We start from the raw sequence: 15,962 nt of genomic DNA on the forward strand, positions 1-15,962 counted from the left end.
GCCTCCTCCCCTTGCTCATATCTGATTGTCTATCCGCTGCTCAGTTATGGTGTGCTGCAAATGACCTTTGCCTCAACACCAGAAAGACCTCCCTTGGCCCTGTGCCTGCACTGCCATGCAAGGCTAAAAACCTTGGGGTCATCTTCGACTCCTCTCTCTCCTTCTCCTCTCGCATTTCAGACATCTCTAAACAGTGTAACTATCAGCTACAGCTCCTCAGAGGTACTCTACCTTTTCTCACTTTACCCCAGTGCCTCACTGTCTCCAGATGCCTGGTTCTCTCTAGGCTGGACTACTGCAACAGCCTCTTTCTCAACCTCATTGCTTCTGTCCTGCGTCCTCTGCAACTCATCCAGAACAGCAAAACTTATCCTTGGCCTGAAGCCCAGGGACTGAATCTCTCCGGCACTGAAATCCCTTCACTGGCTCCCTGTGGCTGCAAGGAGCAAGTTCAAGAACCTCTGCATTGTCTGCAAAGCTTTCTGGGGCATGGGACCTACCTGCCTGCAACATTGCTTACCTAAATACTGCCCCTCACAAGCCCTCTGCTCATCTTCCTCCAAACTTCTGCGAGTGAGCCGGTTCCCCAAGTAGATATTTGGAGGGAGATCCTTATCCTGAGCAGGGCCTCCCACTGGAATAGTCTGCCCACCACCCTCTGTCTTAAGCCTGATCTTCTAAAGCCCTGGAAACTCCTTAAGACCTTCCATTTCTCCTCTCCCTTCTCTCTCCCTCTACCCTGCTAACCTAGCTCTCTGATCTTTCCCTCCTCTTCCTTACAGCTTGCTGACTGGCCGCCTGGTTTACTCAGAGTGTCAAAGGTCCCGGGCACCCCCGCCAGTCCTCTCTCGCCCTTCACTCAGGGCCCCTACACTCCCCCCACCCTCACTGCACTTGAGAAATGATGCAAGAGAGTGGCTCTCTCTGCACCTACCCCAGTCTCCACTGACTGGGTGCACTTGGGCCTCCCCCTCCCTGTAACCATCTTTGCACTTGCACAATCCAAATGCAACGTACCTGAAAATGGTCTGTCTCTTCACACCTTAATTGCACTTGGTAAAACTGCAGAATCGCCGTCAGGCCTATTTGCTGTGTTCTCAACTGTTAAATGTATTATATGCACTTACTCTGCCTGAGCAGACTATTATTGACTCAGAATTTCAAGGGCTCTGAGCGACTGTTGTTTTTCCCCATGTTAGAAAATATAGAAGAGGACCCAAAAAGTGGGGCCCTCCCGTCCCCTGCACACTGTTTACTGATGCCACATAGGGCCTTCAAATATATGGATATAGATATATAACAGCAGTTTGTTAGTTGAGCATATAACAATTTATTTGGCAAAGAGGAAAACAAAATTTGCCAAAAGGCACATTCTGTTGTACAAAGTAATTCGTGACGTTTAACATATTAAAACAAATTGCGAAGAAGCAATAAATGATGGAGAGGTGATGCTGTCCAATTGTGGAGTGGCCGACGCGTTTCGAGGGTAACCTCTTCTTCATAAGGGCCCAATTGAACTGTTGACAACATTTCAAGGAGACAAAAAGTAAAATCTTTTATTTTATTTCCATAACAGTCAAGGACTGACTGACAAGCTGTACATAACTCGGGATGCTAGCGAGATGGTGAAGAGCAGAATACTGGAGATCTAGTATGGTGAAAAGAGTGAACTAACAGATCAAAGAGAAACACTCTATACTAATAGCTAAACACATAACAAAGGAGATGTATTGTGTGAGATCCACCTACATGGTGGGATCTAGAAAATGGCGTGATGAAGAGTCAGACAGATCGAGATAAGCCAAAAGCGGTAGTGGGTTCTAAATAGCAAGGACCACCCTTGAATAGTGAAAAAGCTGAGTCAATATGGGGAGCGTGTTTAAGAAAAAACCATACCCCTCCTGTGGACGGAGAAAGAATAACTCCAAAAGAGCGCTACTGAATAAAATAAATAATACTTAAAATAAACCGGAATTGGTTTTAAAGAATACACTCACTCGAGTTGCGGGACGAGTAGCCAAGGCAACAGGGGCATCCGTGTGGTCAACAAGTATTCGAAACAATTATACGATGCAGGGCATCTGCAAAGAGACACGTACTGCTGGCACCTAAGTGGGGACATATACATTTCTGTTATACTGGAGAGAAATAAACCTGGGGTCTCCCAACCGGGCTAAGGGACCCAAGTAGCGGTAGCTTACCTGTACAGTGCGGGGAACACTGTTAGTGGAAACTGAAACCGGCAGGCAGTGGCTCCGCGCGGTCGTAACCTAGGGAACGAGCTGTGCTGGGGACACGCCGTCAGACGTAGAAAGGAAACTAAATAATAAACATAGAAAAGGGCATAGAAGCCGGTGAGTGAGGAATATGGAGGCCATCATGCAATGGCGCATAGTGCAAGCGTACTCATAGGGACTGACCAGAGATCAGGATAAATAAGAAAAGTAGAGTTAATATGTTCCATAATGAAACATAAGAATTCTGGTGTTCACCATCGCAACGCATTTTATAATTTTGGTTCTAATGGAACAGAAATTTGTGAATAGTACAATAATCGTTACAGTCATGATAGATAACACAAATGGTACATGCAGTTTACTCTTAATAGTCCAAAACAAATCATGTAGAGTCATGAGGCTACTCATTATATAGTGAGACAAGTATAATTCAATGGCAAGGGGATAAAAGATTGCGATGTAGCCTATTACTCATACAAGGTTCGAACGAATGGAGAGATGGTTCAATTGGTCATTCGTGAACAGGTGCAAACATTTAAGTGAATATAGGCAAGTCAAACATAGGAAAATACAGTTCCCTTGAAGAAAACATCAAAGTCACAACACTTGTAATGACAAAGAAAAAAAATTTTTTTTAAGGTCCGGGATACTGACACTTGTGTATAGTAGTTGGCGATGTAACATGTGAGTTTCACAATTCACTATAGAAAGCAACTCAAAGAGAATTCATCATTCAGACCCTTAGGTTGCAAAGTGTCAAGTGTGTGGATCCAGTACTTCTCTCGCTGTGACAACAGGGATTGGTAATTGCCACCTCTGTGTGGACGTTTGACAATTTCTATGACTTGAAATTTAATTTGTGCAATCGTATGTTGGAATTCGATGAAGTGCCTTGCCACTGGGGATCTGAGATTCTTACATCTGATGGTGGATTTGTGTTCTGACCATCTTTCTTTGACGGGTCTTGTGGTTTGTCCTATGTATAATTTACCACAGGGACATTTCAATGAGTAGATGACACCTGCGGAGAGGCAGGTGGAAAAGTCTCTGATTTTGAATTTCTTCCCAGTTTGTGGGTGAGATATCGTTTCACCTTTTATAACATTGTTACAGTTCGTACAGTTCAAGCAGGGAAAGGTACCCTTCTTTATGGTACTCAGTACAAGTTGTTTGTCTTTAGGAGGTCTTTCCGCTCTCACTAGTTTATCTTTGAGATTATGTCCACGTTTAAAGGCCATCATTGGTGCTTTGGGAAATAATTTCAGGAGAGAGGGATCATTGTGTAGTATGGTCCAATTTTTACGCAGAGTTTTGCTGATTTGGAAACTCTGTCGTGAGTACTTTGAAATGTAGAGTAGCGGTGTGGACTTATCCTTGACTTTAGGGATGCGTAGTTGTTCCTTCGTGAAGGTCTCTGATCTGTTGCGGGCTTCTCCTGTGATAGTATCTGGATACCCCCTAGATCCAAATCGTTCAACTAGAAATGAACATTCTGAGTCAAGGCCTGCTGGGTCTGAGATAATTCTCTTCAATCTTAACATTTGACTGAATGGTAGGCTTTTGAGCATGGGTTTAGGATGGAAACTGCTGAAATGTAAAAGATTATTCACGTCTGTTGGTTTATGGTACACCGTGGTGTCGATGTGACCCTCTTTGATCTGTAAGCTCACATCCAAAAAATGTAATGAAGGGTCCCCTACTTCCATTGTGAATTTGATTGTGTTGTTCACTGAATTCAGATGTTCCAAAAAAAGATCCAATTCATCTCGTGTACCACACCAGATACCGAAGATATCATCTATATAACGTTTCCAGGTCAAGATTTTAAATGACCAAAATGGGTGATCCAACACGTTTTCTTTTTCAAATTTATACATGTAGGTGTTAGCATAAACCGGAGCCATGGCCGACCCCATTGAAGTACCTGATGATTGTACATAGTATTGGCCCTGAAATCTAAAGTAACTGTTGTGAAGAATTATTTCCAGTAATTCCACAATAAATTCTTTGTTCCCTCTTATATGTTCATGATTCAACAGGAGCCAGAGTACAGCATCAACCCCTTCGATGTGGGGAATAGAGGTGTAAAGGCTGCATACATCCATACTAAAGAGAATGCAGCTAGTGTCCAGGGCTATGATTTCTTGTAGACAGTTGAGGAAGTCTGTAGTGTCCTTCAGGTAGGTTGGTATTTCCTGGATTAATGTTGTCTTTATGAACCTTTGGTAAGCCATAGAACACAGATGGCTTTGATTCTAAGTAGTGGATCATTATCAAAAGAATTAATTACCATAGCACTAAACCAGTTAATATTAAGAATAGCCAACTTGAACATGTTGAACAGCTGGCTAAAGATGAAGATTTAACTATCAAACCTGCGGATAAGGGTGGGGCAATCGTGATCATGGATTCATCCTACTACACACGGAGATGTCTGGAACTACTTAACGACACCGTTACTTACACAAAACTTGATAATGATCCACTACTTAGAATCAAAGCCATCATCCAGAAAGCTATTGACAATGCTTTGGAAAACAACTGGATTGATTCAAAAACAAGTCAGTTCCTTATAAACAAATATCCAATCACGCCTGTGTTCTATGGCTTACCAAAGGTTCATAAAGACAACATTAATCCGCCACTCAGACCAATAGTTGCGGGAACTGATAGCATATTTGACCCATTGGCCATCTATGTGGATCGTTTACTTCAACCTCTAATCCAGGAAATACCAACCTACCTGAAGGACACTACAGACTTCCTCAACTGTCTACAAGAAATCATAGCCCTGGACACTAGCTGCATTCTCTTTAGTATGGATGTATGCAGCCTTTACACCTCTATTCCCCACATCGAAGGGGTTGATGCTGTACTCTGGCTCCTGTTGAATCATGAACATATAAGAGGGAACAAAGAATTTATTGTGGAATTACTGGAAATAATTCTTCACAACAGTTACTTTAGATTTCAGGGCCAATACTATGTACAATCATCAGGTACTTCAATGGGGTCGGCCATGGCTCCGGTTTATGCTAACACCTACATGTATAAATTTGAAAAAGAAAACGTGTTGGATCACCCATTTTGGTCATTTAAAATCTTGACCTGGAAACGTTATATAGATGATATCTTCGGTATCTGGTGTGGTACACGAGATGAATTGGATCTTTTTTTTGGAACATCTGAATTCAGTGAACAACACAATCAAATTCACAATGGAAGTAGGGGACCCTTCATTACATTTTTTGGATGTGAGCTTACAGATCAAAGAGGGTCACATCGACACCACGGTGTACCATAAACCAACAGACGTGAATAATCTTTTACATTTCAGCAGTTTCCATCCTAAACCCATGCTCAAAAGCCTACCATTCAGTCAAATGTTAAGATTGAAGAGAATTATCTCAGACCCAGCAGGCCTTGACTCAGAATGTTCATTTCTAGTTGAACGATTTGGATCTAGGGGGTATCCAGATACTATCACAGGAGAAGCCCGCAACAGATCAGAGACCTTCACGAAGGAACAACTACGCATCCCTAAAGTCAAGGATAAGTCCACACCGCTACTCTACATTTCAAAGTACTCACGACAGAGTTTCCAAATCAGCAAAACTCTGCGTAAAAATTGGACCATACTACACAATGATCCCTCTCTCCTGAAATTATTTCCCAAAGCACCAATGATGGCCTTTAAACGTGGACATAATCTCAAAGATAAACTAGTGAGAGCGGAAAGACCTCCTAAAGACAAACAACTTGTACTGAGTACCATAAAGAAGGGTACCTTTCCCTGCTTGAACTGTACGAACTGTAACAATGTTATAAAAGGTGAAACGATATCTCACCCACAAACTGGGAAGAAATTCAAAATCAGAGACTTTTCCACCTGCCTCTCCGCAGGTGTCATCTACTCATTGAAATGTCCCTGTGGTAAATTATACATAGGACAAACCACAAGACCCGTCAAAGAAAGATGGTCAGAACACAAATCCACCATCAGATGTAAGAATCTCAGATCCCCAGTGGCAAGGCACTTCATCGAATTCCAACATACGATTGCACAAATTAAATTTCAAGTCATAGAAATTGTCAAACGTCCACACAGAGGTGGCAATTACCAATCCCTGTTGTCACAGCGAGAGAAGTACTGGATCCACACACTTGACACTTTGCAACCTAAGGGTCTGAATGATGAATTCTCTTTGAGTTGCTTTCTATAGTGAATTGTGAAACTCACATGTTACATCGCCAACTACTATACACAAGTGTCAGTATCCCGGACCTTAAAAAAAATTTTTTTTCTTTGTCATTACAAGTGTTGTGACTTTGATGTTTTCTTCAAGGGAACTGTATTTTCCTATGTTTGACTTGCCTATATTCACTTAAATGTTTGCACCTGTTCACGAATGACCAATTGAACCATCTCTCCATTCGTTCGAACCTTGTATGAGTAATAGGCTACATCGCAATCTTTTATCCCCTTGCCATTGAATTATACTTGTCTCACTATATAATGAGTAGCCTCATGACTCTACATGATTTGTTTTGGACTATTAAGAGTAAACTGCATGTACCATTTGTGTTATCTATCATGACTGTAACGATTATTGTACTATTCACAAATTTCTGTTCCATTAGAACCAAAATTATAAAATGCGTTGCGATGGTGAACACCAGAATTCTTATGTTTCATTATGGAACATATTAACTCTACTTTTCTTATTTATCCTGATCTCTGGTCAGTCCCTATGAGTACGCTTGCACTATGCGCCATTGCATGATGGCCTCCATATTCCTCACTCACCGGCTTCTATGCCCTTTTCTATGTTTATTATTTAGTTTCCTTTCTACGTCTGACGGCGTGTCCCCAGCACAGCTCGTTCCCTAGGTTACGACCGCGCGGAGCCACTGCCTGCCGGTTTCAGTTTCCACTAACAGTGTTCCCCGCACTGTACAGGTAAGCTACCGCTACTTGGGTCCCTTAGCCCGGTTGGGAGACCCCAGGTTTATTTCTCTCCAGTATAACAGAAATGTATATGTCCCCACTTAGGTGCCAGCAGTACGTGTCTCTTTGCAGATGCCCTGCATCGTATAATTGTTTCGAATACTTGTTGACCACACGGATGCCCCTGTTGCCTTGGCTACTCGTCCCGCAACTCGAGTGAGTGCATTCTTTAAAACCAATTCCGGTTTATTTTAAGTATTATTTATTTTATTCAGTAGCGCTCTTTTGGAGTTATTCTTTCTCCGTCCACAGGAGGGGTATGGTTTTTTCTTAAACACGCTCCCCATATTGACTCAGCTTTTTCACTATTCAAGGGTGGTCCTTGCTATTTAGAACCCACTACCGCTTTTGGCTTATCTCGATCTGTCTGACTCTTCATCACGCCATTTTCTAGATCCCACCATGTAGGTGGATCTCACACAATACATCTCCTTTGTTATGTGTTTAGCTATTAGTATAGAGTGTTTCTCTTTGATCTGTTAGTTCACTCTTTTCACCATACTAGATCTCCAGTATTCTGCTCTTCACCATCTCGCTAGCATCCCGAGTTATGTACAGCTTGTCAGTCAGTCCTTGACTGTTATGGAAATAAAATAAAAGATTTTACTTTTTGTCTCCTTGAAATGTTGTCAACAGTTCAATTGGGCCCTTATGAAGAAGAGGTTACCCTCGAAACGCGTCGGCCACTCCACAATTGGACAGCATCACCTCTCCATCATTTATTGCTTCTTCGCAATTTGTTTTAATATGTTAAACGTCACGAATTACTTTGTACAACAGAATGTGCCTTTTGGCAAATTTTGTTTTCCTCTTTGCCAAATAAATTGTTATATGCTCAACTAACAAACTGCTGTTATATATCTATATCCATATATTTGAAGGCCCTATGGGGCATCAGTAAACAGTGTGCAGGGGACGGGAGGGCCCCACTTTTTGGGTCCTCTTCTATATTTTCTCTTTTCTGATTTAGGCTTTGTGCCAAGGCCTTTTTTCCTCCCCCGCACCTTTAAATTCTTAAACCAGCTCTTCTGTACATATAATGATGATTTGAATTTCTATATCAATTGTTACCAGGTGTGCACCACTGTCAGCATTTTTGTTTTTCCCCATGTTCCCACGCGGTTTGAAACACTTGCCTTGATTATAGGTGCTTTATAAATAAACATTACCATACCATAACATACCTAGGAAGAGAAATATGTTTTTTCAGTATGTTCATTTGTTTCCATGTACCAAACTTAATTTGCACTCTTTACCTGCACATTCATTTAAATCAATTTCCAACTTTGGAATAACTGGCAGGACAACCAGAATATGCAGGTCGATCATTATAATGTGGATTCTCTACACAGCAATCCGTACTAGAGTCCCTTAAACATTTATTTCTGGATTGCATTTTTTTCACGAAAACCAGACTTTTCTACTTCAAAAGCACATCATGCAAGGGTTTTTCCTGCACCAGTGTAGTTGACTTATTCTGAGCATGTCTAATGTGGGGTGAAAATGCCTCCTTAATTCTGGCTCTATGCAGATTTCTTCTGAAATATCTAGTCACCTGCTTAGTGACGGTAACTGAGGGATATTGTCGGGTGATTTGTTCTTATCTGCCAAATATGGGATGTAAAATGTTAACTTTAGTTTGAATCACTCAAACATTCGTCTGGCGACTGTAACTGATTTTTATCTTATTAATTATTTGTTTCTATTGTATTGATTTATTTATTTGTATTATTTTTTCTTCATTCTTTTCTTGTATTACACATGATTGTGAAAGATTTACATTTGTAGACCGTAACACAATAAATAAAATAAAAAATAACTGGATTTTGGCTTTGTGGACATGAGTCTGATGAGGGTAGGCTGTTCTATATTGGGGATATGGGTTGGCCTTTCATCTGCACTCCAGAGAAGGGTTCAGTGTTTTAAGTTTAAGGGAGTTGAGGCGGCGGGTGAACCACTCGGGTGAGGGGCCTTGTCTGTTGGGGATTGAGAGGGTGAGAGGAAGGAGAGCCTTGGAGAGCCATGTGTCAAAGTGACTGATAGAAGGTAGTACTCCTTCGACTGGTAGGTTGGGGAGGGAAGAGAGCAGGGAGTTTGCCAGGTCTGGAGTTACTTTGACCTTGTTCCAAAGTGGGACTCGGGTGGATGGTACGGTGTTTGCCATGTGTGGAGGATGGGTGTGTGACGGGAGCAAGAAAGGGATGGCTGCTTGGTCTGTCCATATGACCAATCGAGTCGGTCGAGCTGGGAGCATGGAGCTGAGGTTGGTGGAGCAAAAACTTGCATCAAGAGTATGTCCTGCTGTGTGAGTGCCACCTGTTATCTATTAAGTCATGTTTAGGACTTCCAGTGTGTCCATGAGTGATTGTGTCATGTTGTTGTCTGGTGCATCAAACCATATGTTGAGGTCTCCTAGAAGGGTGAGGGAGTGGTGGGAAATCAGGATGGCTGCTAGTGGGCACTTAGGGCATTACCAAAGTGCCTGTTGTAGTCACAGGGCCTCATTACGAGTTTGGAGGCAGCCATGCCCTTAATAAGGAAAATTGGATAGGGAAAAGATCAGCGGATTTCTGGAAATTGATAAACAGCAGCTTAGCACCTCAACATGCTCTATAGGCCAACACAGTCACCGAAAAAGTATGGGTAGAGTATTACTCAGCCTTATTTTGTAAAGGTGTACCAACTGTAGCTTGTGAACCACTGCTGTAACTGAATGGGACCTGGAATTCGAGAGAGCTGACATTTTATTCGTAATTAAAAGTGTGCGAGAATCCAGAGCCCCAGGACCTGATGGTCTAACGAACCATACCATCAAACACAACCCGGGTTTATGGGCAGATTTCTGTGTTACCCTATTCAATCGAATCATCTTGAGCCACTCCACCCCAAACTCTTGGAAAAGTGCTGTGATGGTTCCAATATTCAAAAAGGGGGACCAAACCAACCCAAAAAATTACAGACCCATAGCACTTCTTGATGTCTTGGGGAAGATTTATGCAACACTTCTCCAACGGAAACTCCTGAAGTGGGCTAAAGACTAATATCGACCCAAGACAAGCTGGATTTGTAAGAGGGGTTGGTTGTGGCCTAAACCTACTCCTACTGAACATCTTAAAGATGGAAGCAATCAGACTAAATTCTAAGATCTACCTGGTGCTGATAGACCTCTCGCAGGCATTTGACAGTATTAACAGAGAGTTATTGTGGAAAAAACTAGCCAAGTGGAATTGCCCCCCTAGCCTAGTGGGTGCAATTCGCGAATTGCACACAGAGACCTGTATTAAGATCCGTGTTGACATGAAGGGCACTCTGTCTTCTAAAATAAACACACACAAGGGCGTAAAACAGGGGTGCAGCAACAATATTTAATCTGTTCATATCGGATATAAAGGATGTATTCTGTGGCACAAACATGTTTCCCCCCAAAATGCATGGTTTGCCCATTAACTATCTAGTGTATGCTGAGGACCTTGTTCTGATCAATCAGACCCCGGTAGGGCTTCAACATAAAATAAATCTTATAGATACCTATACAACATCTAATGGACTGTCTATTAACAAACAAAAATGTGAGATCCTGATCTTCTAGAAACTACAAGGTGCATGTGGAAGTGCGAAGAAGTTTAACTGGCACATTGCCAAGGAGAGAATCCAGCTTGCAAAATATACCACATACTTGGGCATAAGGATTAGTGCGAGCAGAAATGATGCACCTTGGGCAGAAGCTGCCAAAAGCTAGTGTCGTCAGCTAGCATGCCAATACTCTCTGATTAACAACAGATATGGAAAATGTTCATTTAAACCTACCATCACGTTTTTTCAACAGAAAGTTGTGCCTACCCTAATCTATGGAGGGGAAAATGCATTTGGCTGCTCGTCCGTCATGTGGAATTCACTAGAAAACATCTTCTGGACTTGAGTGCTACACTTACCAAAGGGTACCTCAACCGTCTGCATACGGTACGAACTAGGTCTTATTTCAATCCACGCAAGAGTCTCATGGAACTTACTGAGTCTGTATCGTAAAACAATGATGAAGGACCCGGTACCTCAATTCATCATCTTACACAACCCTGACTCCGATAAAGAGCACACCATCCTCTTTAAATGGAATTGCCTCTGTCAAGACTTATTGGAAGAGTATGACATCATTCCCATAATTTTAATAGAAAATCCGGATGCGGCTAAGAGGAAGTTCTGGAGACTGGACTGGATCAAGTCCTGCGATCAAAGAGCAAATTCCAAAATGATGCACAAAGTACCGGTTGAGGCTAAAGCATATGACCAACGCCACACTTATTTAACGCGCCTGCCAAATCAGCATGCAAGGGCCCTATATATGCGTTTTAGACTAAATGCACTTCCAACAAAAGAACACATAGGTATTTGGTCCAAGCAAGCTATACTTAACCCTATTTTCCGGTTTTGCAACGACTCCAAAGGAACACTAAAACATCTGATTATGTCATGCCCGGAACAATAACACCAAAGAGGACTTAGTTTTGCCCCAGTGATTAACACTCATCGTACAAGAAGCATTGAAGTGTGGTGGAAAGTACTTTTTGAAGGATCCAATGGAGCAGCACTGTTCACCCTAATATCATTTCTTCAAGTATAAAAAATCCGGCTGGATGAACAGGAAATAATCTAAATGGATACAGAAAAGTACTGTGCTTGGTTGAATGAGGGCACTGTTCACCATTCATAAAGTGGAGAAATGGACCAATAAAAATAAAAAATAAAAATAAAAAAAGTGCACACTCGGAGTAGGCATGGCCCATTATTTTACACTTTGATTTTAGACTTTGATCCCAGAGCATATGGAATATGTTAGTTTTCGATGCACTGCCTTTGCCCAGGGACATTTTTCTGAGACATTAAATAATAGCAATGGCAACTGATTATATGTGGATTCTGAATTCCCCAGCTGTTTAAGGATTGTGGTGAGTCAGTGGGATGTGCCCATCGTGTCAGATCCGAGCTGGGGTAACCTTCAGTCTGTTGCTCCCATAATTTCAGACACTGACCAGACCCGACTCCCAGTTGAAGCCTTGTGGCAGCACATTTTTTAAAAGACTAAGTTCTCAAAAATATGGATGGAAGAAAAAAAAAGATACCATGAGCAGGCCCTTTTTTTGTTGGGAGGCCCTTGTGCAGTTACCTTGTCGGCACCAGCGCCCGCCTCCAGTTGCTGGTTCTGCTGGATGCAGATCTGCCCAACTTTGGCCCTCAAAGGATCAATAAAAAGGAGCAAGGGTTGTGGGGTATGATACTGCAAATCATTAAATACTTAAGCAGTACAACATGATCAAGGGCCAAGATATATTGATTTCTGTATGCATTTTTCTAATAATTAATCTAATTTCTGTCACATGATATTTTTTTATGCTGCGGGCAGCTATCAAACCCAGTTGGCCCTTGTGTAAACCATTATCAAGCTCACACTCAGAATTCTAAGCATAGATACCCACTGCCTCCTGCTCTCTTGTTTCCTAAACATTTGTTCTAACAGTTTCTTCTCCTAAGCTCATCATTCGCTCTCCTGCCCAATCCATCCTTTGTGGCAGAAGACGCCTGTCCATAGTCTCTCCTCCTCAGAATTCTATAAGGGATGAGGCTGGATTGTTCAGCTCATAGAGCAAACAGGTAAGTCTACAGTGAAGCAAAGACAAACATACACATATTTTAAATAAAGCATTGTAACAACCTGCGTGAGCAACATAACTCACCTGAAATTCCGTTGAGTTGAAAGAATTAGCATTTTCTTGTCCTGATCACTGTTCCTGGAGGTTCCCTAATGATGCCCCACAATCCTTCCTGCTGGCATGTATGGAATGAGTGATCTCTGAAGTCCAATGATAGAAAATAACTTTTCAATAGTTTGTCCATGTACAGCTTTCACTGGAGTTACCCTGAACTCACAGTTCTTCAATTCCGGCGACCGATTCCTCAGAATATAGTCTACACAGGGCCTCATGTGCATTCTTGCTCACAGTACTAACTTACAATGGAAACCATATGACCCTACAGCCACAGTAGCTGTCTAGCTGTTGTTCAATCTTTGTGATACTGAAGATTAGTGGGAGTGCAGTCTGACTTCCTAATAATCTGGCAGCAATACACATCCCTTCATTGCCAAAAAGAACTCAGCCCCTAAAAACAGTAGATGCTTGAAGGGGATGATGTTGATTTTTTCCCTCTACCAGGAGCCCAAACTTATTTAACACACTGCACCAAATCCTGAGATGGTCCTTAATGAACTGACCGGGTGGAGACATGTTCAGCCAATTGTCAAGGTAGGAAATGATGACATATCTGAGATTGAAAAGGAATGACTTGGAACTGGTACCAGAAACCACAAGAACTGCTGATGTAATTGGTGACTCAGCACATGAATACAATCATCCTGAAACTCAATGGATGATAGAAATTGTTGTTCCTTATCAACGGAATGATGTTCTGCCTATGTTTCTTTTTCAATTTCATGGAGGAAATTAAGGTGTTCAACTTCTTTAGATCCAGGACCAGAAAAAACATGCGACCGGGTTTTGAGACTTCGAATTTATTGAACCATATTCCTGTCCACGTTCCTTCCCAGGAACCAATGATACATAATTCTTTATCACCAACTTTATCACCAACTTTATCACCAACTATTGCATACCCTTCCCCAAGGGAGACTGGGAAGCGGGTTGGCCACTACCTTGAAAACATTTGAGAATTCTAAAAACGTTAATTTGTAGATGTTTCTTACAATCCTATTGACCAAGTTGTTTGATGAATCTCTGTACCATTCTCTGCAAGCCATTGGAGCAAAGCACCTACTATCCTGGTTTAACAACGTCTGCAAAGGGCTATTAGGAAGCCTTTCCCTGAGGATGGCTGTACTTTATGAGATCTTTTAGACAGATGCCTTAGACTGATTTTTCCTTTCACGTGATAATCCAAATGTTTCTTCAGTGAGGATCTCCCTTGCTTGCTGTATGCTTATCTTCTCTATAGCTTATCAGCATGTTTGTTTGCCTTAAAGGCCAGATGTACCTTATCCTCCAGTAATATTCCAAAGAGTAGATGCCCTTCAAATTGAATCCTGAGAGCAAATGATTTTTGATGAGCATCAGTTCTCTAATAATCAAGATTCCGACTGAGTCTCGCTGCTGTAACGGCTCTCATAGGCAGGTGTGCAGCCTTTACCTTATCATGTGTCCGGTCAGACAAGAATGCTAATTAAGTTTGCATGACCTCCATTATTAGTGTAAAGTGTTCTCTTACTTCAATCTGCCTCCAAAGATTGGAGAATCCCTTTTGAGACGGATCTTAGTGTCAAATGAGATCCTGAATATTATTTCTTCAAAGCAGAATCAGCCTTCCGTCATTACCGGGCCCATTGTTAGCATGCTCCCCATTTCCATTAAGCCCTATGGGGGCTCAAATGGGAATGGGGATGGACCGGGTCCGGGTTCCCTGAATGGGGAAATACCGGGACCTCCAAGATCGGAATGGCCCGATATTTCCCCATTCAGGGAAGCCTGATTCGGTACCCGGAATGGGGGAAGCCATGCCACAAAAAGCGGCATGGCTACATACTTCCTCGTAATGAGGCCCTATATGTTCATTGATAATGGGATCTGTCCCCTACCCTCCTACTCAGTCCCCATTCTCCTTTATGTGGGTCGATCCCACTTGCTCATCATGCAGCTACTGCAAAGGTTTTGCCAGAGAAAGACTGCACATCAACAAAACCTGCTGGCTGACTTTGACAGCCCTTACGGATTCTCAAATGGTCTCCTCAGCTAAGCAGCAAGGACTGTGAGTATTTCCCTACAGCCTATTCCACTACTACCCAGTCGACAGGGACTCGGGATAAAAAGCAACCTTGCCACCTGGAGTTCAGGACCAAATGGAAGGATTACAGCCTGCAGCTCAGAATAACGCCATGGTTCCTGAACGTATGCAGTGAAAGAAAAAAAGAACTGGAGAAATGTGGGTAAGGTGGAACATCATGCTCCAGGGAAGAGGGGCAGAGACTGAAGAGAAGAAGGTGGTAGGGCCATGCTGCAAGACCTCAAAGAGTAAGTACTGGGGTAGAGGGGTGTGAACTTAATGACATACTGTAGTTGGTAACTGCAGATAGTCTGTCAATGGCCCCTCTAATTAACCCAGCTGCCCAGTATAGTGTATTTGTCCTTCCACTAGCAAGTAATTGTTATGTGTACCGTAATTTTAGTTTTAAATACAATTATGCTAATATCATGACAGGGCATCCACGAGCCATAACCTTGTCGTACAATTCCAGTACAGTTTTGTCAGAGATAAAACAAAATCATCCAGTGTTCATCCTCTTTTCCTTACATGTGCCAGTATCCATTATTTTCCACAAATGAGTAGGGCAAGAGATCTATTGACAACATTATAGTTATGTTAGTGTAGGGGAAGTGCCATCTGTCATTGGGACTTATGATCATTCTGACCACTCTCAACTCTTTCCATATCGCTCTGCTGACATAATGGGTGATCACTGGTATGTACTACAGTGAGGGACAGGGGGAGAGCTTAGTGTACTCCTGCCAGTGTGAAGCACTCATGCAGCTGAAGTATTTTCAGGGTTAAAATTGCTGACTGGTCGATGTGTGCTGATTGTCCGATGGTATGGGCAGTGATGCATCTCAGATCTTCACACATTTTTTCCATGTTTGTGCATGATTTCACTGTATATT

General features: G+C 42.3%; 1 protein-coding gene and 1 long non-coding RNA gene across 2 annotated transcripts; one reads left to right on the plus strand and one right to left on the minus strand.

The window, feature by feature from the left end:
* Positions 1 to 1,306: 1,306 nt before the first annotated feature.
* LOC138579938 (uncharacterized) lies at positions 1,307 to 4,471 on the minus strand. Its single transcript, XM_069650157.1, has 3 exons — positions 2,202 to 4,471; positions 1,998 to 2,108; positions 1,307 to 1,517 (listed from the first exon to the last, which is right to left on the minus strand). Exon 1 carries the CDS (start codon positions 4,469 to 4,471, stop codon positions 2,939 to 2,941), a length of 1,533 nt encoding a protein of 510 aa, XP_069506258.1. The 3' UTR covers positions 1,307 to 1,517; positions 1,998 to 2,108; positions 2,202 to 2,938.
* A 57-nt stretch (positions 4,472 to 4,528) lies between these two features.
* Positions 4,529 to 8,092, plus strand: LOC138580691 (uncharacterized). Its single transcript, XR_011304323.1, has 3 exons — positions 4,529 to 7,197; positions 7,291 to 7,401; positions 7,882 to 8,092. It is a non-coding gene; the product is annotated as an uncharacterized lncRNA (long non-coding RNA).
* Positions 8,093 to 15,962: the final 7,870 nt, after the last annotated feature.

This window comes from Ambystoma mexicanum, chromosome 3p (genome assembly GCF_040938575.1).
Source record: "Ambystoma mexicanum isolate Mex_15411 chromosome 3p, UKY_AmexF1_1, whole genome shotgun sequence".
Classification (NCBI taxonomy): Eukaryota; Metazoa; Chordata; class Amphibia; order Caudata; family Ambystomatidae; genus Ambystoma; species Ambystoma mexicanum.

Bases quoted from the DNA above. Each gene is read 5' to 3' on its own strand.
- LOC138579938 (XM_069650157.1), bottom strand. From the start codon at position 4,471: ATGGCTTACCAAAGGTTCATAAAGACAACATTAATCCAGGAAATACCA.